Genomic DNA, 23,630 nt, shown 5'->3' on the forward strand with positions numbered 1-23,630 from the left:
CAGGATCTCACTCTTGCCCAAGCTGGAGTGCAGTGGCACAATCATGGCTCACTGCAGCCTTGATCTCCTGGGCTGAAGCAATCCTCCTACCTCAGCCTCCCAGGTAGCTGTGGCTATAGGTGGACACCACCACACCATGTTGATTTTTACATTTTTTTCATAGAGTTGAAGTCTCGCTATGTTGCCAACCTGGTCTCAAACTCCTGGGCTCAAGCCATCCTCCTACTTCTGCCTCCCAAAGTGCTGGGATTACAGGTGTGAGCCACTGTGCCTGGCCTCCTTGATTTTCTTTATCCTCTCATTGCCAATATCTCTAGGCTGTCTTTGGAAATTGAGGTCCATGTGGATTTGTGACCTGTATTCCTGGTACGTGTTTTCTCCACTGGCCCACCTGTTTTTTGTACACCTAGTTATGGTACATTAAGTCACTCCTTGCCCAGAAGGGTGGGAGTATCTTGGTAGATGCCCAACAATAAGAATGGTTGTGTTGGTCTTGCCTTTTGGAATATGCACATTCTCGTTATTGTGGTAATTCTACTGGTAATTGCATGGAGCTCCACCCTGGTAGCTCATTTCTTTTTTCTTTTTTTTCCAACTAGATTTGATAGCTAGGTGTGTCATTTCTTTAACCTCAACCACAGCCTCTTCAGTTCCTTCATTTCCTCTTCATATTCTTCACAGTAGTCTGATATTCAAATACATCTTCCTTAGGCTGAAATACTTCCTTCCTTTCTGTTGATAAAACCATATCAATGGTTTATTAAACTATTTTACTTTCTCCAAAACCTTTGTTGCTATAATCATCTTGTCCCCACTAGTGGGTATTAGTATGTTGTGGGGTTGCCACGGGCGGTTGGGGAAAGGATGGCTGCCAGGTCTCAGCCTCACTATTCATGTTGTAGAGATGGTGATTGATGCAGGGCTTGATGCAGCAGTGGTAGGCTCCTCCCAGATTGTGATGGTGAATGGGGTGCTTATGGCTCTCTGGGGTTCACTCTTCATTTCCAACACCAATTAAACTCATCCTCTTTTTTATATGCTGTGGCAACCATGCAGGTGCACTGCTTAAATGCCTCTCTAAGAAAGAATTCCAGTTTCAGGGAATGCAGTTAGCTGACAACCTGCAGTTGTTAGTACCTTCAGGGCCTTTAGGTTTGGGGTTGAGAACTTGAATTTCCTGGGAAATCCACAGCCAGTGATAGAGCATGGCATGGATAATAGGACATATCCATTTTGGCTCAGTGCAGGACACCTCTAGTGGGCAGTCTTGCTCTGAAGCACCCTACTGGGTTGACCAAGACTTTGTTAGATCTACATCAAGGTCTGAGACTTTCTCTGCTCAGTCCTGCTTCATAGCCACTTCCTTCCTAGGTTTCAAATCTGTGTCATGGTCTGAAAGTTTTCAATTTTTTTTTTTTTAAATTTTAATCTTTTTTTTTTTTTTTTTTTTTTTTTTTTTTTTTTTTTTGAAGCAGAGTCTTGCTGTGTCACCCAGGCTGAGAGCAGTGGAGTGATCTTGGTTCACTGCAACCTCTACCTCCTGGGTTTAAGCTGTTCTCCTGCCTCAGCCTCCTGAGTAGCTGGGATTACAGGTGCCCACCACCACACCCAGATAATTTTTGTATTTTTAGTAGAGACTGGATTTCACCATGTTGGCCAGGCTGGTGTCAAACCCCTGACCTCAAGTGATCTGCCCACCTCAACCTCCCAAAGTGTTGGGATTACAGGTGTGAGCCACCTGGACCTGGCCTGGTCTGAAAGTTTTCTGTGCCCAGTCCTCTTTCCTCCCCACTTTTATCTTGAGCAATAAACCTCCTGTACTTCCAACTCTCTCATCTGCTTCTCAGAGGACTCTAAATGACACATATCACTTCCACTGGTTATTTACCTAATTTATCTCTAAAACTGAAGTAACGATTATCTGGCCGGGCGCGGTGGCTCATGCCTGTAATCCCAGCACTTTGGGAGGCCGAGACGGGCGGATCATGAGGTCAGGAGATCGAGACCATCCTGGCTAACATGGTGAAACCCCGTCTCTACTAAAAAATACAAAAAACTAGCCGGGCGAGGTGGCGGGCACCTGTAGTCTCAGCTACTTGGGAGGCTGAGGCAGGAGAACGGCATGAACCCGGGAGGCGGAGCTAGCAATGAGCTGAGGTCCGGCCACTGCACTCCAGCCTGGGCCACAGAGCGAGACTTCGTCTCAAAAAAAAAAAAAAAAAAAAAGGATTATCTAATTTCCCTTTTTTAACTGCCTTTTGACTCCTCCCAGTATTTTTTTAGGTCATCAATTTCACCCACCCCCAGCACCTGCATCTCCTCTAATACCCATCTATATTAGTAAAAGGCACCACTGTTTACTTAGTTGCATTTACATCTTTCACATTTAAATTTGTGACCCATCTTTTGGGGAAGCGGGGGGAATGGAAGTGGTATTGTGTGAGATGGGAATCAGACAGTTAAAAGGAGTGACTTTAGTAAGGCATGAATGAGGTCACAGGTAATGCAGGTCAGATCATGTGAGACTTTGTTATAAGTCATTAATCGGCCATTGAAAGGACTTTAGCTTCTACTCTGTGTGAGATGGGGGATGGGGAGTCATTGGAAGGTTTTGAGCAAAGGAGTAGTATCTCACTTACTTTTTACCGGGAACATTTTGGCTGCTCTGGAGAATAGACAGAGGGCAGATAAGTTGGAAGCAGGAAGACTAGTTGGGAGAGTATCACAGTAATCTAAGTACAAGGCATTGGTAGCTTGCACCAAGGTGATAACAGTGAAGTTGTTAAGAATTGGCTCATTATCTGGGGACAAGACTCAAGCAATGTCATTTTATTTTGTAAAAGCTCCCTGGGAGTTTCTGGTACACATGAGGGTTGAGAATTTGTGCTACCGTTTATACATTTTTATAGGAATGCCTGGACTTAAGACATATAGACATCTTCATCAGCTTAATTCAAGTGGGTAGAGATGCATAGTGATTAATAGCAAGTACTTTTATATCTGACCCAGGTTTAGATCTGTGCTACTTATTCACTGTAACTTTGAGCTTTATTTTTCTCATCTTTAAATGCAGATACCTACTTTGTAGGTATATTTGTTATGATTAAATGAACCAACGTGAATTAAATGAGCTAGTATCTGACATATTCATGCTTAAAAAGTAGTAGCTTAAAGAAATCTGACACATGAAATGATAAAAATTTTAGGATTGATAATGCTCAGTGTTGTTGAGGATGTGGAGGAATAGGTCCCACTGTTGGTGAGAATGTATACAAAGGGCAGTTTAGTAATATCTATCAAAATTTCAATTTTCGCAACCCACTAATTCTCCTTCTAGAAATTTTATTTGTGGAAACATTCACACCTATGTTCAGATATTCAGTGCAGCATTTTTTAATGGCAAACAGAAATAATACTCCTCATAAAGGAATAAATTGGATATATTCATTTATGGAATGCTTTGTGGTTATGAAAAATAATAGGTAGGTCTATACATACTGTCATGGAAAGATTACTAGTATGTATTTTAGTTTTTTTTTTTTTTTTTAAAGCAACACCACTATATCATTTGAGAGTACTTAACATCCTCACTATTTGAAATCTGTAAGATTATGTTCATTTATCACTTATATGGATTTTTATATGAGCTCATATAAAAGGTAGGCCAGAGGCTGGGCATGGTGGCTCACGCCTGTAGTCCCAGCACTTGTGGAGGCCAAGGTGGGCAGATCGCTTGAGACCAGGAGTTTGAGATCAGCCTGGCCAACACGGAGAAACCCTGTCCTCTACTAAAAATACAAAATTTAGCCAGAGCCAGGTGTGGTGGCTCATGCCTGTAATCCCAACCCTTTGGGAGGCCGAGGAGGGCGGACTACTTGAGGTCAGGAGTTCGAGACTAGCCTGGCCAACGTGGTGAAACCCCATCTCTACTAAAAATACAAAAATTAGCCCGGTGTGGTGGCACGTGCCTGTAATCCCAACTACTTGGGAGGCTGAGGCAGGAGAATTGCTTGAACCCCAGAAGCGGAGGTTGTCGTGAGCTGAGATTGCTCTACTGCATTCCATCATGGGTGACAGACCAAGACTCTGTCTCAAAAAAAAGAAAAAGAAAAAGAAAAAAGCCAGGCATGATGGTGCACACCTGTAATCCCAGCTGCTACTTAGGAGGCTGAGGCATGAGAATTGCTTGAGACTCTGTCTCAAAAAAAAAGAAAAGAAAAAAGAAAAGGTAGGTTGTGCACAGTGACTCACGCCTGTAATCCCAGCACTTTGGCAGACCGAGGCAGGTGGATTCCCTGAGCCCAGGAGTTTGAGACCAGCCTGGGCAACATAGCAAGACCCTGTCTCTGTTAAAAATAAGACAAAATAAAATACAAGAAAATAAAAGGCAGTGATGGTAATTTCATAAACAATAATACTTATCAAATTATTATAGTGCCCATGTTTTAACAGTATTGAATGCCTCATTATAATAACATTGTTTGTTTTCTGTACTATATATCTGTTTTTAGATATTTAAAGAGCTATAAATTATCTTAAGGTAAATTATAGATGCCCCCAAGGATTTCTACTAGGAAATATTGAAGATGCAGATATATTGCATAGTTTCTGTCTCTCTTTGACTAATAACCAAATGGATAGGTAAGATGAAAACAGATGAAATAAATTTTTTAAAAAGTGTTTTATATAAGTATATATTCTGTTGGTGTGCTTCTAGGAATTTGTCCTAGGCAAATAATCCGACAAGTACATAATGACAAATATACAATAGTATTCATTGCAGTGTTTATAATAATAATAAATTGCACATAACCTAAGTGATAGGTGTTAATTTATGATAAACATAATGAAATACTATGTAATAATTAAAAATAATTATTTAGATCTATAGTTATTAACAGATAAAACCTACAATCTACTAAAAAGGGAAAAGAAGTTTAATACATTATATATAATATCTTCTCTCTACAGATTATAAGACTAGAGTAATCAGGGAAAGTAAAGAATAGAATAGATTTGGATAGACAACATGTAGAAGAGGACATTTTAAATGAGCATTTCCCAACCTTTTTGGATTCACATTTCTTAATTTTAAAATTTTATCAATTTGCATTGTATATGGTAAAATGGTTTTTAAGTAAAAAGTATTTTATGTCAGTATAATACTTAAAACTGCTTTCTGAGCCAGGCGCAGTAGCTCACGCCTGTAATCCCATCCCTTTGGGAGCCCGAGGTGGGTGGATCACTTGAGGCCAGGATTTCGATACCAGCCTGTGCGATATGGTGAAACCCTGTCTGTACTAAATATACAAAAATTAGCTGAGCATGGTGGCGCATGGCTGTAATCTCAGCTACTTGGGAGGCTGAGGCACAAGAATCACTTGAACCCAGGAGGCAGAGGTTGCAGTGAGCCAAGATTGCATCTGCACTATAGCTTGGGTAACAGAGCGAGACTGTCTCAGGAAAAAAAATTTTTTTTTGCTTTATAAATTTTTGTTCTTTGTTGTACAGAATCATTTTTGGCTCATAGTAAGGAAACTTTCTAATGTTTAGAACTGTTTGACAGTTTAAGATTTCAGGCATTGTATGTCACTGTGTGACCATTTGTCACATATGCTGAAAATAAACTTTAGGTCTTATCTAATTTACTGATTTACTGGACTTGACAAGTAGCAAATTGATTTATGGCCCCACGGACAAAGTTCATTCCCTGCCTGAGGGTCTGTGGAAATCTCTCGTAAAGAAAAGTAATGTCATTTTTTTTTTTTAATTTCCAAGTTATAAAATTGTATTTCTTAGTGTTTAGGAATGCCATAATTTGTGGCATTTTAAAGGTGTATACTTTATTTCCACGTAGGCCGAATACATCAAGCAATGGTAACATCTTTAAATGAAGATAATGAAAGTGTAACTGTTGAATGGATAGAAAATGGAGATACAAAAGGCAAAGAGGTAAGATCACTGGGTTAAATTTTATTCCTAGTCCTGCAATCAAGATTCTGAATGTAAAACCAGAAAGTACATAATGCATATGTTTTTATTATTCCTTTAAAACTTTGAAATGATTAAAAATTTTCACTTAAAGGTAGATTCCTCCTATATTTCTTATGTGATTGCACATATCAATCTTAATTATTTGATAAAAATATACTGTTCTTTAAGTCTAGCTCGCACAGTTTGAAAATGTGCTATAATATTTAATTATGTGGTTCTATTGGTCACTGTGTTGTTAGCAATTCATAGAGTCAAGACTATAAAATGATACTTTGAGAAAAATTCTTTAAATTTGAGGATTATAATTCTAAATCATTTGTAAGGCTAAGGGATTGTATTCTTTTTTTTTTTTTTTTTTTGAGACAGGGTCTCACTTTGTCACCTAGGCTGGAGTGCAGTGGCATGATCACAGCTTACTGCAGCCTTGACCTCCTGGGCTCAAGTGACCCTCCCATCTGTCTCCAGAGTAGCTGGGACTACAGGTGTGTACTACCACACCTGGCTAATTTTTGTATTTTTTGTAGAGATGGGGTTTCACCCATGTTGCCCAGGCTGGTCTCAGACTCCTAGGCTCAAGTGATCTGCTCACCTTGACCTCCCAAAGTGCTAAGATTACAGGCATGAGCCACTGCACGCACCTGAGGTACTGTATTCATTAGGCTAAAGTAATTTAAGAGTTATTTACTGTGTCAATTTATTTGAAAAATAAAAGGTTAATTGTCAAAATACACTCTCAAAAGACTATGTGTGTGTGTTGTGAACAGATTGACCTGGAGAGCATCTTTTCACTTAACCCTGACCTTGTTCCTGATGAAGAAATTGAACCCAGTCCAGAAACACCTCCACCTCCAGCATCCTCAACCAAAGTAAACAAAATTGTAAAGGTTAGTGATAAAAATTCAGATTGCAGGACACTGGGAGCGGGGGTGGTGGGGGGGTGTAGATGTGTGTGTATTCCAGTTTGAAATTGGTAGGCTTTGAAGAGTTTAAGAATTGATTAATTTGCTTTTTCTGCCATCCATATTCATGTATATACATACATATTTTCAAGGATTAAGGTTGTCTAATTCACAATTATGACAATCACTGGATAAGGTCTTAGAAATTTCTCACCTAATTAGGATTTTTCCTGAGACTAAGTTTCTCAGGAGATATACATCAAAACCATTTGCTTGGTGTTTGTTAAATGGATACATATGACTTTGACAAAGGCATAATAGCTATTTCTTAGGAATAATAACTACCAACTCTGATAGTCTTTTGAAATTATAATTCTGCTATTTGTTTCTTAGAGAAAGATGGGAAATGATACTGTAGTTCACTTCTATATTGTTTGTCATGATATACCTTAAAACTGTGCTAAATCCTCCCTGGCAGTTTTATCTTTATAAAAATTAAAAGCACATTGTTTTTACGGCTTTTAAAGATAATTCTCCTTCCTTTCTCTCAAGACCTTTCAGTATTAAATTTTTGTTTCAAAATACAACTCTTTTTAAAACAGGTAGTGTTGCAAAGTTGTTGAATCTGCAGTTCTTTGTGTTCATTTCAACAAGCATTTGTGGTTTTGTTTTGTTTTTTTACATTGTGCCAAATACTATGCTGGACAAAATACAAAGATGAATGATGACATGGCTTTCAGCCTGTAGGAACTTGATATCTTTCAGGGAGGACATAGATAAGCATCTAAATATAGTATGATAGAAGCAACAAAACCTTGTTTTGTGAACTATGCAGATGAACATAAGGCATATTTTCAGCTCATGAGTTTAATCATATTGAGAGTCACCACTTAGAGGTTATTAGCTACCACTTACAAATGGGTTGTTTTTTATATTCATCTTCAAAATAAAGGATCTTCACTGGAGGATCTTTATAGTTTATTCTTCCTGGTATATCATTAACAACCTTTACTGTACATTAGAATTACCTGGAATAGAATAAATCAGTGTATTTTAAAAATAAATATTTACTATTAATGCTATCAATATTCAAGCATTTTTATATATATTTTCCTCTATCCTCCAAAAATATTCAGGAATTAATATGAGCCAGGCACTGATCTAAGGACTTTCTTCACAACAACCTATGAGGTCATTACTACTGCTATTCCCGTTTCATTGATGAGGAAACTGAAACAAAGAGCGGTTAAGTAGCTTCACAATAATATGTGTTTTAATCATCATACTATGCTGCTAAAACCATGTAATAAATGTCATTTCTGAATAAGAGGGGGTAAAAAAAAAATAAGTATTTTTATAAGTATTAAAAAGTATTTTTAAAGTATTAAATCAATATTTTTTAAAATACTGATTTATGGGCCCCACTCCCAGAGATTCAGTTTTATTTTACCTAAAGGGAGGCGCTGGCATCAGTGTCCTTTTAATAGTACTCATCTGATTTAAATGTGTAGCCAAGTTTAAGACAACTACGTTATTTGATATCTTTTTTGAGGTGAATAAAAGGAAGCCTTCATGAATAAATTAGAGGACCAAAAGTTTGCTGCCTTAATCCGTACAGTGTCCAAGTCTTAGAAACTCTTATGAAACCGTTTTAGGATAACTGAAAATGTACATTTTATAGTATTCTGATATTTTAGTTTAACAAGGGGTTCTAAGCTGTCTAGAACTAATATTTTATGAATTACCCCCTCTTATTCAGAAATGACATTTATTACATGGTTTTAGCAGCATAGTATGATGATTAAAACACATATTATTGTGAAGCTACTTAACCGCTCTTTGTTTCAGTTTCCTCATCAATGAAACGGGAATAGCAGTAGTAATGACCTCATAGGTTGTTGTGAAGAAAGTCCTTAGATCAGTGCCTGGCTCATATTAATTCCTGAATATTTTTGGAGGATAGAGGAAAATATATATAAAAATGCTTGAATATTGATAGCATTCATAGTAATTCATTAAGATTATAGTTTCTCTTCATTTTGTTTTATATTCTTACATATCTGCCTACTTTCGTTTAATTGAAAGCAACTCAGGTCATGATACATATGAGGAGTAAAGACAGAAAATATAATGAGCATTTTTTTCCTTTCATAGAATCGACGGACTGTGGCTTCCATTAAGAATGACCCTCCTCCAAGAGATAATAGAGGTAAAGTAAAAATGTATCTCTTAATTTTGGCTTTTGGCTTCTTAGTATGTTCCTGACGAGGTAAATCAAAAGTAAACATTACCCTGATGTTGTTTTTTATTTAAATTTTACCTGGCTAATTTTAAGAGGGTTTTTTTTTTTTTTTTTGGCGGAGGGGTGTGTGTGTGTTTGTTTTGCTTTTTGAGCAGGGTCTTGCTCTCTCACCCAGTCTGGAGTACAGTGGCATGAACACAGCTCACTACAGCCTTGACCTCCTAGGGTCAAATGATCCTCTTACGTCAGCCTCACATGTAGCTGGGACCACAAGCATGTGCCACCATGCCCAACTAATTTTTTTATTTTTTTGTAGAGACAGCCTTTCCATGTTGCCTAGGCTGGTCTTGAACTCCTGGGCTCAAGTGATCCTCCTGCCTTGGCCTCCCAAAGTGTTGGAATTACAGGCGTGAGCCACCGTGCCCAGCCTGGTGTCTTCTTGATTTCCTAATACAATATGCCAATAATACTAAAAAATGATTTTGTCTGGGTGTGGTGGCTCAGGCCTGTAATCCCCACACTTTGGGAGGCTGAGGCGGGTGGATCACCTGAGGTCAGTAGTTCGAGATCCCCCTGGGCCAACATGGTGAAACCCCGTCTCTACTGAAAATACAAAAAATTAGCCAGGCATGGTGGCGGTGCCTGTAATCCCAGCTACTCGTGAGGCTGAGACAGGAGAATTGCTTGAACCCGAGTGGCAGAGGTTGCAGTAAGCCGAGATCACACAACTGCACTCCAGCCTGGGCGACAGAGTGAGATTCCATCTCCAAAAAAAGAAAAATGATTTTTAAAATGTATGGGATGATGGCTGGGCACGGTGGCTCCTCCCTGAAATCCCAACACTTTGAGAGGCCGTGGCAGGTGGATAACCTGAGGTTAGGAGCTCAAGACCAGCCTGGCCAACATGGTGAAACTCCATCTATAATAAAATACAAAAACTAGCCAAGTGTGGTGGCATATAGCTGTAATCTCAGCTACTCAGGAGGCTGAGGCAGGAGGATCACTTGAACCCAGGAAGTGGAGGTTGCAGTGAGCGGAGATTGCATCACTGCACTCCAGCCTGGGCAGTAGAGTGAGACCCTGTCTCAATCAATCAATCAATCAATCAATAATAAAATGGATGGGATGAATATGAAACTATGAAATGCAATTTTTAATTCATCTTATTTACTAAATAATTTTGCAAATTCGAGAATAGCATGAGAAAGAAAGGAATGGGGAAAGAGTCAATTAGTTGGCTGATTTCACTAGCTGAAGAAAAGTTGAACACACATAAAAATTGTGTGGTTAACTGAAGTCTCCCATATATTTTCAGCCAGGACATGAAAAGCATAGTGAATTTATTTTCTGCTGTTTAGTGGTTCAGAATTGTCTTTTCTGGCAGTATTCTTTCTCTGTGTGTGTGGATGGTAGACCAGGATGGACAGAAGTATTTAATGAGAGACTGAAAGTAGAGGGACAGTCCTTCATTTAAACACTATCTTTTAAGTCTTATGTAAATTTATATTTCTTTTAAAATTTGATATTTATATTTTTATATTCTTTTTTCTACTTGTATAATATCCACATTGGGAAATTCTCTGCTGAAGATTTGCATATTTGAGGAGCAAAGAGTGGGATTTGGAATAGAGGGAGGGTTGAAGAATTCTAAGTTTTTACTCTCTGTATATATTTGATTAGTGTAAATTTAAAAAAATGAGAATACATGTAAAATTTATATTTTGCTGGGTGTGGTGGTTCATGCCTTTAATCCCATCACATTGGGAGGCCGAGGTGGATAGATCACCTGAGGTCAAGAGTTTGAGGCCAGCCTGATGAATATGGTGAAACCCTGTCTCTACTAAAATTACAAAAATGAGCCGGGCCTAGTGGCGTGCACCTGTAGTTCCAGCTACTTGGGAGGCTGAGGCAGGAGAATCACTTGAACCTGGAGGTGGAGGTTGCAGTGAGCCGAGATTGCACCACTGCACTCCAACCAGGGTGACAGAGCGAGACTCCATCTCAAAAAAAAAATTTATATTTTGCACACATTTTAGGAGGATTTCTTTGTAGTTTAAAGTTTTAAGACATGGAGCAGTTTGTATATACATATATATGTATATTTTGTTTTCTCCACATATATATTTTAAAGGATTATTAAAAATCAAGCTTGGTTTTGGTTTTTATGTAAATTATTTAGATTGAATTTTGTAGCTAAAATTACATTGGTGAAAGCTAGGTCTGCACATATTACTTTGAAAGCCTCTTAGCTTATGTCAGTTTATTGAACAGAATTATTATAAACTATATTATATTTTACATATATAAATAGAAAACTTGGCAACTTACTAATGTAACTTTTAAGGATCAGGTTTTTGGGGGTATCTCTTCCTTTTACTAAGGTTATCTTTACTAATTTTCTATCCTGAATTAAATTTTTTTTTCTTACAGTGGTTGGTTCAGCACGTGCACGGCCCAGTCAATTTCCTGAACAGTCTTCCTCTGCACAACAGAATGGTAGTGTTTCAGATATATCTCCAGTTCAAGCTGCAAAAAAGGAATTTGGACCCCCTTGTATGTAAATTATGTATCAAGGATTTAGTCATTTTAGGCATACATGTATTCTCTCTTGGTCATCCTTTTTAAATCCTCAAAGAGTAAACAGTCTAAATACAAGCTTGATTGCAGATTTCATTTTACCACTGTGGAAAACTTCTTTTTATTAGTTTAGTCTGTTAATTGGGTTTTTTAAAGTATATTTTGGAGCAAAAATTTTTTTGTGAAATTATAGCAATGTTTCAGTTTGAGTTTAAAATTCTGGTCAGATGATAATTTGTCAGATGTTACAGAAGAAAGTCTTGTGCTCCTTGATTCTTTGAATTCAAAAATGTGTGTTTCTAAACCAAGAGATGACATGTATCAATATGTTTGAGTCATTTTTCTGGACTCTCATCTGTACATTGTCCTATTTTAGTTTTGGTAAAGCAGTTCATTAAGTAAAGCTCACATAGTTGTTATAGTTGCTTTGTCACTGTGTACCTTTTGCGTGCGTGTGGTGAAGTTATACATAAAAAAATATAATATTAGTACTCTAAAAAAGAAAACTATACTTCTACAGCTCATGTTGTCTTTTCAGCACGTAGAAAATCTAATTGTGTGAAAGAAGTAGAAAAACTGCAAGAAAAACGAGAAAAAAGGAGATTGCAGCAGCAAGAACTTAGAGAAAAAAGAGCCCAGGTTCGTAACATAAGCATATATTTTGTTTATATACTAACCAGAGATTAGATTGTATCAGTGAAGGTAATTGATGTGACAAAAATAAGGCATTTTTTTGGAGAATTTTAAGAATTCCTTAAATTGATATTGAGGAATAATATAAACTCTTGTGAAAATAAGTTACCATAACACGTTTTTACTGTATTGTTCTTTTCATGTTTTATGGGTATGTGTTAACGCTAAAATTTGTTCCATTAAGAAAAAGCCATTGTGTTACAGAATTCTAATGTGTATAGTATAATATTTAAGAATTTTTATTTTAGAAAGACCTAAAAATACTTTGGGAAAAATATCTAGTTAAAGTGCACGATTAAACTATAAATTTTATTATTGTTTTTATATGGTTAATAAGTTCACATGTCTTAGTGAAACGGGAAATTCCTTGTGTTTTGATTTATGCCACATATGAAGAGTGGATCTCTATTATGTCCCCCTCGGGGTCCCTTCAGATGGTAGCAAGACTGCTTAATAGCAGTGGGAAAATTGCATAGAGAACTGGTCTTTTACCCTTCTACAGGTCTTTACATATTAGACATTTTGTTATTATACATATAACTCCACCATTGTGCTTGTATGGCATCTATTACATTCTCAGAACTACTCTTCTCTAATAAAACATCAGGATTATTTATTTAATAGTATGTTCAAATGCCCTTAATCATGTGAAACTACCAGTTCAGATGTTGTGTTGTAGAATTGTGGACCTAGTATTATATCCAACCTGAATGAATCAGCTTTTATCTGAAAGTGACCTGAGAATGACCAATTGGGTTTTGAAATAAATAATAAAACAGATTATCTACTAATACTTCGCATAGATGCCACCTGGTGTTTCCTGTGGGTACTTCATAATACTTACACATCTCTCTGTGATCTCTTAATTCTCACTTCACAGTCTGCTTCTCAGTTGACATAGGTGGTATTATTTCCTAGAAGAAGGTTAATTGAAAGTAAGTTTCAGTAACAGTTTGTAATTTAGTTGCATTCAAAAAAAATCTGAATATGATGTATAAAAAAATGTGACTTCTTAGAATGGTTAATAATTTATTGTTCAAGGCTAGGAGAGGCTGTTGACTATTGCTATTTGTATCCTAATCTGAATTTTCTGTTTTGAAACCAAATAAATTGTAGTTGGCATTCAAAAATTTGAATTTTAAAGATTTTTAAAAAATGATCTTGGCTTCTGATTCCTTTAGTTCTATGTTCTGTCGATTTGGGACAGTTTTGTCATTACTTAGTATTTTTTAGAGGGTCAGCAAATATAAAAAATGAAGACAAATGAATCTGTGTTTATACTTTGCTGAAACACTGGATTAAATTAGAAGATGAATCTGCTTAAATGAATTTTCCTAGAATTTCAGCTTTTCTAGAGTTATTTGCCAGTGGTTAACATGAGCATTATTTCTCTGTTGCTCCATTTTATAGAATAATTAAGGTATATGTATAACAGATGGATTTTTGAAATAGGTAAATGGTAACTTCAATGAAGAGTCTTTAATTCGGAGTTAACAGAATGCATACAGACTAAGAGAATTGTGTTTGTAATATGAAAGTGGTTCAGAGCTGATTATGAAACCACAACTTTGAAACTATATCATATTGTCAGTTTGAGTTTAGGCTTGGTTATGACAAATGGCACAATTTAATTTTCAAACCAAATATAAATGCAACAAATACATTATTATATTTATAATGGTGAATTCTCTCTGTCTTCTAATAGGACGTTGATGCTACGAACCCAAATTATGAAATTATGTGTATGATCAGAGACTTTAGAGGAAGTTTGGATTATAGACCATTAACAACAGCAGATCCTGTAAGAGTCTTTGCAAACCATTATTCTGGAACTTTTTGTGCTTCAAATAAAAACATGTATTTGACACTTGCTAAATTCATACTGTATTCAGCTATGTAGTTTTTCCTTTCCTTATAGGTGCTGTGCTCATTCACCATTTTTTAAGAAAAGTAATTATCCACATTAATGCTCATTTTCCATAATTTAGTATATGAGATATGCTGCCTATAGGGATGTCCTTCTCAAAGCAAAACCTCCCTATCTTTGGAAGGGCAGAGCAACACTTAAAGGAGTGATAGCAGAAGACTCACTTTCCTTTCTGACTATGAATTATACTTTGATCTCAGTTCCAAGCTTATCTTTGTCTTGGGCTATAGATCCCACCATCATTTCTAATTTACTGTTGGTAATTTGTTAGTTTTAAATGTTACTCTGGCTTTTAACAATAAGTGATGGTTGTTGAGGGCTGCAGTGGACCAGAAATCTAGAACTGGAAAAAATTCTCTGCTCTTATTACTCAACTCCCTTGCTGTTGATGAATGAGAATTCATTGGACAGGGAATGCTTTTTTTTTGAGACGGAGTCTTGCTCTGTTGCCCAGGCTGGAGTGCAATGGTGTGATCTCCGCCTCCCGGTTCAAGCGATTCTCCTGTCTCACCCTTCCGAGTAGCTGGGACTACAGGCACCTGCCACCACACCCGGCTAATTTTTGTATTTTTAGTAAAAACGGGGTTTCACCCTTTTGGTCAGGCTGGTCTCAAACTCCTGACCTCAGATGATCCACCTGCCTTTGCCTCCCAAAGTGCTGGGATTACAGGCGTGAGCCACTGCTCCCATCCAGGAATGCTTTTATAACTAATTGGTACTTATAAAAAGTAATCCATCTGACGTAGCATATACAGAATGTGTTAGTTACAAAAAAGACATTTGTGTTAGATAGATGTATTATTTAGAATTGTTGATAGTACTTGTATCCCACATATTTTAGGCCTTGCTATTCCTTCATGTATTTCACTTACTACATGGGAGCTCACCCTTTAGGACAGGAATTGGAAAACGTTTTCTGCAAGGGTCTTTGGCTTTGGAACTATATGGTCTTTGTCACAACTACTGAACTCTGCCATTGTATTGTAAAAGCAACCATACACAATACATAAATGATGGGTATAACATTTGTTTCAATCAATGTGTGTCAGTAAAACTTTGCAGAAGAAGTAGGTAGTAGCTAAATTAGGCCCACAGGCCATACTGTGCCAGTCCTTGATTTATGTTAATTATTATTAAAATGAGGCATGTATTGGGAACAAAAATTTTATAAAAAAATACTTAGGCATAAGAATTGTTATATTTATAAAATAGTTCAAATTATTTGGCTCAGTAATCATCTGAGAATCCTGTTTCTTGCCAGTAATTATCTTTGCTAGCAACTTTCCCTATGATCAACCTATATGTCACTTAGTGGAATAGAAATGTTTACTTTTGTTGTGTATAGCACATCTTGAAGTGGATAATACAGCTTTTTTTTTTTTTTTTTTTTTTTTTTTGGAGACAGAGTCTTCTCTGTTGCCCAGGCTGGAGTATAGTGGCAGGATCTTGGCTCACTGCAACCTCCACTTCCTGGGTTCAGGCAATTCTCATGCCTCATGCCTCATGCCTCATGCCTCAGCCACCCGAGTAGCTGGAATTACAGGCGTGCACCACCATGCCCAGCTAATTTTTGTATTTTTAGTAGAGACAGAGTTTTACCATGTTGGCCAGGCTGGTCTTGAACTCCTGACCTCAGGTGATCCACCTGCATTGGCCTCCCAAAGTGCTGGGATTACCCACTGCGCCTGGCATCACAGCTTCTTTTTTTTTTGGTCCTGAGATGGAGTCTCACTGTCACCCAGGCTGGTGGGCAGCGGCATAATCTCAGCCCACTGCAACCTCCGCCTCCCAGGTTCAAGTGATTCTCCCACCTCAGCCTCCCGAGTAGCTGGGACTACAGGCATGCACCGCCACTCCCGGCTAATTTTTGTATTTTTAGTAGAGACGGGATTTCTCCATGTTGGCCAGGCTGGTCTCAAACTCCTGACCTCAGGTGATCTGCCCACCTCAGCCTCCCAAAGTGCTGGAATTATAGGAATGAGCCACCACGCATGGCCTCCTCACAACTTCTTAATGTGAACTTAATGCTACTAACAACAGTAGTACCCTCTACAAAATTATTTCCTAAGGTGATGGTTTTCTAAATAACAAAATAAACAAGTTTCCATTACACTCGGAATTCTAGAAGTAATTATATCTGGCAACCATTAAAATTTGTGCAAAGCTAATTTGTTTTTTAAGCTTACCTATCATTTATGCTATGTATACATTTCTAAAACCCCTGGAGGAAATACTACATAATTGACATTTCAGTGTTTTACATGACAGTGATAATCACTGAAATAAAATACTTTTTATTTCTAGATTGATGAACATAGGATATGTGTGTGTGTAAGAAAACGACCACTCAATAAAAAAGGTATGGCACTTAATGAGCTCTAATAAAAGATTGATTTTATCTTATTTGTAATGTATTTTTATAATAGCAAATCAAATTGGTTTGGAAAAATGTAAATCATTTCCTTTGATTTGTATGTAACCATTATGCAGATTTCTATGGCTAAACTTGTCAGTTTGTTACTGCTCTGAATCATTGCCATTCCGAGTCTTGCTTCACAGAAATCTTGATTTTGTTTTTACTTTGCTGTTGAAATATTTTGTCTTAGTGAGTTGCATATTTATGGGATATTATCTTTATATGTACAGAACTTCCTACATGTATCTTAATTCTTACTACTTAAAATAATTTTTGTATATGAACTCAAATGCTGTGAAAATTATTGGGCATTGATTTTCATTTATTCTTTTAGAAACACAAATGAAAGATCTTGATGTAATCACAATTCCGAGTAAAGATGTTGTGATGGTACATGAACCAAAACAAAAAGTAGATTTAACAAGATACCTAGAAAACCAAACATTTCGTTTTGATTATGCCTTTGATGACTCAGCTCCTAATGAAATGGTTTACAGGTAGGTAAATTCATTTTAAATCAGAATTTTGTTCTTATGCCATGTGGTCATCAACACCTTGAAATTTACATTAATTGTGGGATATTTCTTAAGAGGTGCAATATGCTGTTTTATTCTGAGTTTAAACAAAGAGAATGTAATAAATGCTGTAATGAATATTAACACTTGTTCTCTGTAATGCTCCCTGAAATCACAGTTTCCATTGCTGCTTGCTAAATAGCTTATGACACATATATATACATACATATGTATCAAACAAACCATGTATATGGATAAGAAATTTCTGGAAAATGTTAACTTCTAGGAATAGGATATGATGAGGAGGACTTTTAATTTTTACCTTTTAATCTCTGTACTAACAAAGAAATTTGAAATGTTTGTTTGAGGCATGGTCTTGCTCTGTTGCCCAGACTGGAGTGCAGTGGCACGATCACAGCTCACTGCAGCTTCGACCTCCCAGCCTCAGGTGATCCTCCCATCTCAGCCTCCTAAGTAGCTGGGACCACAGGCATGCACCACCACACCCAGCTAATTTTTGTACTTTTGGTGGAGTTGAGGTTTCATATGTTACCCAGGCTAACCTCAAACTTCTGAGCTCAAGTGATCTGCCCGCCTTGGCCTCCCAAAGTGCTGGGATTACAGGCGTGAGCCACTGTTATGCCTGGCCAAAATACCTGTTATCAGTAAATTATTAATTTATCTAAATCTGTATTTATTATGTATCATCACTTAAGGCGAAAAAGTTCCGTATTTGCATTTAAATTTGTCATCTTTAAGCTTGGAGATAGTTTTAGTACATGAGATTCTTGTATGTTTTCTGTATTCAACTTATAAATAATTCAAATTTACCTGTGTTATACATTGGTATCTCAAATTTTTATGCCAGATTTAGATTTTCATACATTAAGTTTGCAAACATTTCTAATAATTACAACATCAGTTTTAGCAGTATTGTTATTTTGGTTTATCTAGGAATATAACTGTCTTTGTAATTGCTTGAATGCTCTGTCTGGTTGTCCTTTTTCATAAAAATGCCTAGAAAGGAGAAATTTAGAGTTAATGAGACTAAGAATTGAAGGTGTTACAAAGGAAATAGTTTTGAGACCAACTCCTTTTGTCTTCACCAAGTGTACTGGGTAGTCAGTTGTAAAAAAAAAAAAAGGATCAAATTAAAGAACATATGAATACTACATAGAAATATTTGTGAAGAATGTATTTAAAAGGGAATTATAATTGTTAATTGTAGAAGTTTTTTTAGCTTTCTGAAGAGTCCACTCTTCCTTTTCATTCCCTCTTTCTACTCCTGCCTCATAAAATATGTTTGACTTTTATAATAGTTTTTAAGAAATTATTACAAATACAGGCATGTTTCTGGGTGTATGATTTAGTTTTTATGATTTTGTTTTTACCCTGTATTTATGTTTCTTAACTTTATCAATATTTATCCTTCTCCTCTATCTCTTATACTTAACTATTATGGATTGAGGAGTTACATGTTTTTTTTTGTGGGGAGGTTTGGGAGGGCGGGGTTGATCTAACTGCTTAGCAGGCTCATCCCTAGTTCTTTTTGATCAGAACTTTTTCCTGCTCTTTTTGTTCTGTACTTTCTTCAGTTTTGCCTTTTACAAAACAAAACAAAGACAGCAGTTATATAAAATATTCTACTTGTAGATCTGTTTTCCATCTTTTTTTTATTTTCTTTTTAAGACGGAGTTTCGCTCTTGTCGCCCAGGCTGGAGTGCAGTGGCACGATCTCGGCTCATTGCAAGCTCCGCCTCCCCGGTTCAAGCGATTCTCCTGCCTCAGCCTCATGAGTAGCTGGGATTACAGACCTGTGCCACCACGCTCGGCTAATTTTGTATTTTTAGTAGGGACAGGGTTTTACCATATTAGTCAGGCTGGTCTCAAACTCTTGACTTCAAGTAATCCACCCAACTCAGCCTCCCAAAGTGTTGGGATTAGAGGCATGAGCCACTACGCCTGGCCTCCATCATACTTTTTAGTTTACTGTTCAGGAAAAAAGTACTTCTTATACCTTCCCGCCTTTTAATTTTAACTCTAGCAGTGGGTTATACCAATACGTTTGAAATATAATTCAAGGCCAGGCACGGTGGCTTACGCCTGTAGTCCCAGCACTTTGGGAGGCCAAGGCAGGTGGATCGCCTGAGGTCAGGAGTTTGAGACCAGCCTGGCCAACATGGTGAAACCCCAATTCTACTAAAAATACAAAAATTAGCTGGGCGTGGTGGCAGGTGCCTGTAATCCCAGCTACTCAGAGACTGAGGCAGGAGAATTGCTTGAATTCGGGAGGCGGAGGTTCCAGTGAGCTGACATTGCACCATTTGCACTCCACCCTGGGGGACAAGACTGAGACTTTGTCTCAAAAAAAGAAGAAAAGAAATATAATTCAAACCATAATATTTAGGTATCATTTTCCAAAATTGAGGCTGTCAACTTATTAATAGAATTCAATGTCCTATAAGCGCAATTTATATTCTTTTTCCTTAAGTATAAATTACTTGTCTAAATTCAAGGTAGTCATCATTTTTCTATTTATTTAGATGATCTAAAGATAATATTTTTGCAGTTTTTTTCCTCTGTTAACTTTTTAAAATTGAGATTACCACTCTTGTTTATTCTGTTTTTGTTGAAATTATAATACTTTTTGTTTTTATTGTATATGCCTTATTGTGACCATTGTTTATTATGGAAATATTGCTTGAAATTAGGCTTTAAGTAGCTTTAAGTAATTTTAGCGTATGATATTTAAAATTCTTAAATCAATTCTTCGATATTGTTATTTAAGATTTTTAACAAATATTTGTTTAGAATCTTGCTGTTAAGTTTTGTTTATTAATAAAATACTTTGTATTACTCAGCATTAGTTTTATTCATCAAAATATTGGTGACACATTCTGACTGATGCATTTTATTTTTAAGGTTTACTGCTAGACCACTGGTGGAAACTATATTTGAAAGAGGAATGGCTACATGCTTTGCTTATGGGCAGACTGGAAGTGGAAAAACTCATGTAAGTAATTTATTAAAGTTACATTCTGGTATGAAGCTACAGTTTCTTTTCCTTGTAGCTTAATTCCGAGACCTAAATTCTTAAGAGTTATTCCTGAGTAATGTCTGTTCTTTATTTTCTTTTTAAAATATAGACTATGGGTGGTGACTTTTCAGGAAAGAACCAAGATTGTTCTAAAGGAATTTATGCATTAGCAGGTAACTGTCCTTTTTCCATATAATTTGGAATATTCTTCTTAGGTATTATTCAGGTAACTTTGAAATAAGGCTTTAAAATATTGTTCAGCAACTATAATGCTATATTGACTGTGTATTATGTCAATTATAGGCTATTAGATTGCTTGAAAAGAACTGTATGATTATATATTCACAAGATTTTTTTTTTTTTTTTAAGAAAAGAACTGTAGGCTGGGCGTGGTGGTTCATGCCTATAATCCCTGCACTTTGGGAGGGCAAGGTGGGTGGATCACTTGAGGTCAGGAGTTTGAGACCAGCCTGGCCAACATGGTGAAACCCCATCTCTACTAAAAATACGAAAAAAAAACTTAGCCAGGTGTGGTGGCGGGCGCCTGTAATCCCAGCTACTTGGGAGGCTGAGGCAGAAGAATCATTTGAACCCAGGAAGCAGAGGTTGCAGTGAGCCAAGACCACACCACTGCATTCCAGCCTGGGCAACAGAGCAAGACCCCATCTCAAAAAAAAAAAAAAGAACTGTAAGATTGAGGGGGCAGAAATCTTGATGATAGTTGTCAGCAGCGTATTCTAGCACATTGTTGGAGATTAGTCTCAGTTGAATTTCTGAACTGTAAAAAGCTAGCTATGGTATGAGAATAACCTCATTATGACCACCTGTAATTTTATGCTATTTATAAATATAAATATTAATATATATAAATAAAAGTAGCACCCTTTTACGGAATACGAAAGAGAATAGCTTCTATTAATACTATTTTTTGTAAAATTAATATTCACTTTATTTCTCTTTTTTTTTTTTTTTTTTTTGAGACGGAGTCTCGCTCTGTCGCCCAGGCTGGAGTGCAGTGGCCGGATCTCAGCTCACTGCAAGCTCTGCCTCCCGGGTTTACGCCATTCTCCTGCCTCAGCCTCCCGAGTAGCTGGGACTACAGGCGCCCACCACCTCGCCCGGCTAGTTTTTTTGCATTTTTTAGTAGAGACGGGGTTTCACCGTGTTAGCCAGGATGGTCTCGATCTCCTGACCTCGTGATCCGCCCGTCTCGGCCTCCCAAAGTGCTGGGATTACAGGCTTGAGCCACCGCGCCCGGCCTCTCATTTTTATTATTGATACTATTATCCTAGGTAAAGATTAACTGATTTCTCTAGAAATAGACAATTTGAGTTGCTTTTTAAAAATATTTATTGCATCTCAATTTTCTGTATATGAAATTCTTGACAGCTCGAGATGTCTTTTTAATGCTAAAGAAGCCAAACTATAAGAAGCTAGAACTTCAAGTATATGCAACCTTCTTTGAAATTTATAGTGGAAAGGTAAGTGGGAACTTTTTTAATTTTAATTTTTTTAAATATATATATAACATAACATTTGCCATTTTAACCATTTTTAAGTTCAATGGCATTAAATATATTCACATTGTTGTGCAGCCTTTACCACTATAATTTATGTGTATTTAGAACTTTTATGTTAGAATTTATGTTATGAGTTTTTTTTTTTTAAATGTCCTTTGAAACTTTTCAACTTCAATGTTGAGAATTCTTATTCTAATTATTATTTTAATCTCTGAAATAATTCTTAAACTCTGTGTGACTTATTTTTTTAGAACCGATATTTTAATTGCCACAGGATCTCGCTCTGTCACCCATGCTGGAGTGCAGTGGCATGATCACAGCTCACTTCAATCTCGTGAGCTTCCTGCCTCAGCTTTCCTAGTAGCTGCGACTATAGGCATGCACCACTATGCCCAGCTAATTTTTTTTGTTTTTAGCAGAGACAGCGTCTCACTATGTTGCCCAGGCTGGTTTTGAACTCCTGAGCTCAAGCCATCCTCCTGCCTCAGCCTCCCAAAATGCTGGGATTATAGGCGTGAGCCACTGCGCCTAGCCTCTTCTTTACTTTAAAGCTAGTTTTCTAATTTGAATATGGTTTTTCATAGGTGTTTGACTTGCTAAATAGGAAAACAAAATTAAGAGTTCTAGAAGATGGAAAACAGCAGGTTCAAGTGGTGGGATTACAGGAACGGGAGGTCAAATGTGTTGAAGATGTACTGAAACTCATTGACATAGGCAACAGTTGCAGGTAAATTTCATTTTGATTAAGAAAGGAAACTTCAGTTTTAGAAACTTTGGGTATAGCATAACAAAACGAGGATGTTATCTGTCAGTACATCTTGGAAGTAAAAATCATTGTTCATAAAAACTTGTGTTACATGTAAATGTGAGTGACAATTATTATATTGATACTATATTACAAATATATTAGAAATATGCCAGATTGAATTGTATGAATCTGGTTCTATTTAAGTGTTACAACTCAGTGTCTTATCTGTATTTAAAAGATGAAAACTAGCTAAAGCAGTGTTTGTTGCTGCTGCTGTTTTTAATGAAAATAATGTGGTTTGAATATGTTAATTGAAATTTTTATGTATCAAGATGTCCCTAATCACATTGCAGAACATCCGGTCAAACATCTGCAAATGCACATTCATCTCGGAGCCATGCAGTGTTTCAGATTATTCTTAGAAGGAAAGGAAAACTACATGGCAAATTTTCTCTCATTGATTTGGCTGGAAATGAAAGAGGAGCTGATACTTCCAGTGCGGACAGGCAAACTAGACTTGAAGGTGCTGAAATTAATAAAAGCCTTTTAGCACTCAAGGTAAATAAAATATATTTTATCATGAAAGGTCTTTTGCTTTTAACTTTAATTTTCCTTACTCAGTTGCAAAATAATAGTACTCGTTTTACCTAATAAGAGGTTTTTGAAATTCAGATGCTTATAATTTATAGTGTGATTTTATTATACCCAGAATTTTTCCTTGCACACATTCTTTATTCTTTTTAGATGGGATAAAGGATATGTGAGTTAGTAGGTCAGTTCTGGGGCTACATAGGTAGACTCCAGAGGGTCTTTATTTTTCTTGAGACTAAGTCTTGCTCTGTCACCCAGACTGGAGTACAGTGGCGCAATCTCAGCTCACTGCAACCTCCACCTCCTGGGTTCAAGCCATTCTCCTACTTCAGCCTCCCCAGCAGCTGGGATTACAGGCACGTACCATCATGCCCAGCTAATATTTGTGTTTTTAGTAGATAGGGGTGTCACCATGTTGGCTAGGCTGGTCTTGAACTTCTGACGTCGTGATCTACCTTCCAAAGTGCTCGA

At 36.9% G+C, this 23,630-nt stretch overlaps 1 protein-coding gene across 2 annotated transcripts in view; it reads left to right on the plus strand.

Moving 5' to 3' along the window:
- The window catches only part of KIF2A (kinesin family member 2A), an 87,668-nt gene that overhangs the window by 40,209 nt on the left and 23,829 nt on the right, over nt 1-23,630 (plus strand). The window contains exons 2-14 of one of the 2 annotated variants that reach the window (XM_010385167.2): nt 5,858-5,952; nt 6,759-6,878; nt 9,048-9,102; nt 11,566-11,688; nt 12,251-12,351; nt 14,111-14,206; nt 16,637-16,691; nt 17,083-17,245; nt 20,186-20,276; nt 20,410-20,473; nt 21,690-21,781; nt 22,405-22,547; nt 22,922-23,126. In XM_010385167.2, the coding sequence (XP_010383469.1) occupies nt 5,858-5,952; nt 6,759-6,878; nt 9,048-9,102; nt 11,566-11,688; nt 12,251-12,351; nt 14,111-14,206; nt 16,637-16,691; nt 17,083-17,245; nt 20,186-20,276; nt 20,410-20,473; nt 21,690-21,781; nt 22,405-22,547; nt 22,922-23,126 (1,403 nt within the window). The remainder of the gene's footprint in view (nt 1-5,857; nt 5,953-6,758; nt 6,879-9,047; nt 9,103-11,565; nt 11,689-12,250; nt 12,352-14,110; nt 14,207-16,636; nt 16,692-17,082; nt 17,246-20,185; nt 20,277-20,409; nt 20,474-21,689; nt 21,782-22,404; nt 22,548-22,921; nt 23,127-23,630) is intronic. The other variant, XM_030926733.1, reaches the window with a different exon arrangement.

This window comes from Rhinopithecus roxellana, chromosome 3 (genome assembly GCF_007565055.1).
Source record: "Rhinopithecus roxellana isolate Shanxi Qingling chromosome 3, ASM756505v1, whole genome shotgun sequence".
Lineage (NCBI taxonomy): Eukaryota > Metazoa > Chordata > Mammalia > Primates > Cercopithecidae > Rhinopithecus > Rhinopithecus roxellana.